This window comes from Bison bison, unplaced genomic scaffold (assembly GCF_000754665.1).
Source record: "Bison bison bison isolate TAMUID 2011002044 unplaced genomic scaffold, Bison_UMD1.0 scf7180017864383, whole genome shotgun sequence".
NCBI lineage: Eukaryota > Metazoa > Chordata > Mammalia > Artiodactyla > Bovidae > Bison > Bison bison.
This window is the reverse complement of record NW_011494955.1, coordinates 9,018,051-9,021,054: the sequence shown is the minus strand read 5'-3', so window position 1 is coordinate 9,021,054 and position 3,004 is coordinate 9,018,051. Positions and strand designations below refer to the sequence as shown.

General features: G+C 55.7%; 1 protein-coding gene across 2 annotated transcripts in view; it reads right to left on the bottom strand.

Moving 5' to 3' along the window:
* TMCC3 (transmembrane and coiled-coil domain family 3) overlaps nucleotides 1-912 on the bottom strand; it is a 288,551-nt gene extending 287,639 nt beyond the window's left edge. The window contains exon 1 of one of the 2 annotated variants that reach the window (XM_010858011.1): nucleotides 800-912. In XM_010858011.1, coding sequence (XP_010856313.1) covers nucleotides 800-808 — 9 coding nt within the window. In that variant the 5' untranslated portion in view covers nucleotides 809-912. The remainder of the gene's footprint in view (nucleotides 1-799) is intronic. The other variant, XM_010858026.1, reaches the window with a different exon arrangement.
* Between the last annotated feature and the right edge of the window lie 2,092 nt (nucleotides 913-3,004).

Sequence of the window (3,004 nt, the reverse complement as noted above, 5' to 3'; positions counted from 1 at the left end):
CCCCCCCCCCCCCACCTCCTCCAGGAGCTCTGGTGAAGGGGGAACGGTGTGAGCAAGACCCTCACACTCGCGGTTTGGGGAAGGAGCCGCTGTCGAGGGCGCCCCCAGCCCCGACGGAGGTGCTGGGAGCCGGCCTCCGGGACTCCGCGCGGGTTCCAGTCGGTGGGCAGCGCCTGGCTAGCCGGAGCGACTAGAGTTTACACTCCGCGCCTTCCAAACGCCATAAGCGAGCGCATTTCTGGAGAAGACTGGGGACCACTACCTCCTCCAAACGCACGCACCCGCCACGGCGCCGTCACTTGCAGGACTCGGGCTGGGGCCCGCCGCTCCCTGCGTGTGCGCCAGAGGAGCCCGAACCGTGCCTGCCGGCAAAGTTTCGAGGCTCCCGAGGAGCGAGCGAGGCGCCGAGCTCAGAACGCAGCGGCGAGGCGAGCCGGCTTGGGGAACGCGGGGAAAGGGGCTCTCCTCAAAACGGGGGGCGCAGGGTGCGGGGAAGAGCCCACCTCGGGCTCGGGGAGGCGCGGACACAGAGCTCTCGACGTGTCCGCGCGGCCGCAGGCAACCGATGAACCCGATGCCCTCAGGCGAGGAGGGATCCCACGGTCCCCCGTGTACCCCCAAACCGTCCGAAGGGCGCCGCCCCCCTCCGCACGCCCAGGCTACGGCCGCGGCCCCGCGAGACCCACCGTCCCAGCCCTCTGCCCTTCCCGCCCGGCTCCCCAGTCGCCCGGAGCGGGGCGGGAGGGACGCGCTCTCATGCTCCCCGGCCCCTCGCGCTCCCGAGGCGGGGCACACTCACCCTCCGCATGGTGCCGGGACGGTGCTGGCCGGGCTCTGCGGCGCGGGCACGAGGCGACGGGGCGGGAGCGCCGCTCAGCTAGCCGGGAGGGCCGCGCTGCCCCCACCCGCACACGCGTGCGCCGCGGCTGGCGAGCGGGCGGACCGGCGGGCCGGGGCGGGGCGGGGCGGTGGCTTCCCGGCGGCTGGGTCCTCGGGTCCGCCCCCGCCCGCGTGCCTAGCTCGGGGACCTCCCGCTCCAGGGGCCTTCCTCCCCGGTCGCGGCGGCCCCACCTTCCTCGCGGCGCGGCGCCCTTCTCTTTCTCGAGGTCACCTCAGCACTGGGAGACGGCTGGAGTTGAACGTGGGGACCCTGCGGGCACCCAGTTTAAGGAGCAAGAGGGATTGGTGGAGAACTGAAGTGAGAGTTCTACCCACTTTAAAAGTACTTCTGTACTGCCCGTTGGATGGGAGGATGCCTGCTAGTGTCCCATCCCCTCTATAATAGAGTCAGCGATAAGGTCTTTTGGAATCAAGAAACCTTTGTCGGGGGAGCGGGGGTGGGGGAGAGTTAAGTGTGGGAAACCGCAGATCAGCCTGAGGCAGGAGGAAAGACAGCCTCACGGAACAGAGATGATCTAGTTTTCCAGATGAACGAACTCGGTAGGGCCAGGGCATCCTCATTACTGAAGAACCCACAGGTCTTCCTGGCAAACCCCTGCTTGCTAAGCTTGCTCTTCACAGTCTCCCCACCCCCACCCCAACTTCTCCAAACAACAGAGAAAGCCCATCCCCAACTGCTGATGCTGGGAAAAGGATGAGGGGCACGGGATCTAGTCCTCCGGATCAAGAAAACACTGCACACCTGGAGCCAGAGTATACAGGAGCCAAATCTTCAAGAACAAATTAGAATGGAACGATGTGTGCAGGTCTTCGGGAAGAAACCTGGCCTTTGTCTTTTCAGCTTCTATTGCTGAACAAAGTAAATCAAATAGCAAAGAATTCAAGGCAGCCTAAATTCAATGTAGAAGAGAAGAAAAAAAAAAAAAAATCCCTGTTTACCAAAAGAGCCTTTGAAAAACTTACAAGGACGCTTGTGTTTTCAAACCCAGCTGTGACAGGTAAGCAGGCAACAGCAGTAGGAACACAAAGGCTTGTGCTGGGTAAACACTTGTGAGAATGTTGCATCTTTTACATTGCCTGACTGCCAGTTATTATGGCAGCTCACTGCTTACCGCTGTCAAAGATACACTGTTATAATTTTCTAAGGTTGATAGTGTCAACGGCACCAATTATTAAACAGACTAAGTACTTTTATGATCAAATGAATGAAAATATTTTGTCTAGATATCTCTTGGGTACCTACCAGCACAGATAAGAGGAAAGACTGATGATGTATTGGGAGAAAAAGTAAAGAAAGGAAATTCATGAACTCTGCTAACCCACTTTTTACGTATTTATGATCTGCATGCATAAATACATGAGGTTTTTGCTCCCTTGATCTGAATCCTTCAGACTGGCCTTTGATGTTTTGCCTTTGGGGAAATAACAGTTGTAGCCAGTGTACTCACTCATGCACCATAGGCTTTACCTCTGTTACCACTTTCAATCTATACAACCCTATGAAGTGAGTACTACAATTTTATGGTTTTTCAGAGAGCACTACAGAGAGGGTCTCAGTCATTTGCCCAGGTTCATACAGCTTGTTAGTGACACAGTCAGAATTTGAACTCAGGCAGTCTGACTCCAGGGCCCATCCACTTAATCTCAGTGCTTTACTACCCTCCTGTGCTCTGCTTCATGTAAAAGATGCAGCAGTGAAAAATGTTACTCAAAGTTAAAACATGAGCTCCTGTCATAAATCATGTAAGTTGCTTGCCATCTCTGAACCTTGGCTTCCTCATCTATAAGATGAAAACTTGCACTAAATAAATGCATTAAAGATCTGTCGAGAAATAAAGTTCTAAAGTATTATGTACAAGTGAAAGTCCCTCAGTCATATCCGACTCTTTGCAAACCCATGTTTTATACAGTCCATGGGATTCTCCAGGCCAGAGAATTGGAGTGGGTAGCCATTCCCTTCTCCAGGGGATCTTCCCAAACCAAGGATAGAACCCAGGTCTCTCACATTGCAGGCAAATTCTCTACCAGTGAGCCACCAGGGAAACCCAAGAAAACTGGAGTGGGTAGCCTATCCCTTCTCCAGTGGATCATCCCAACACAGGAA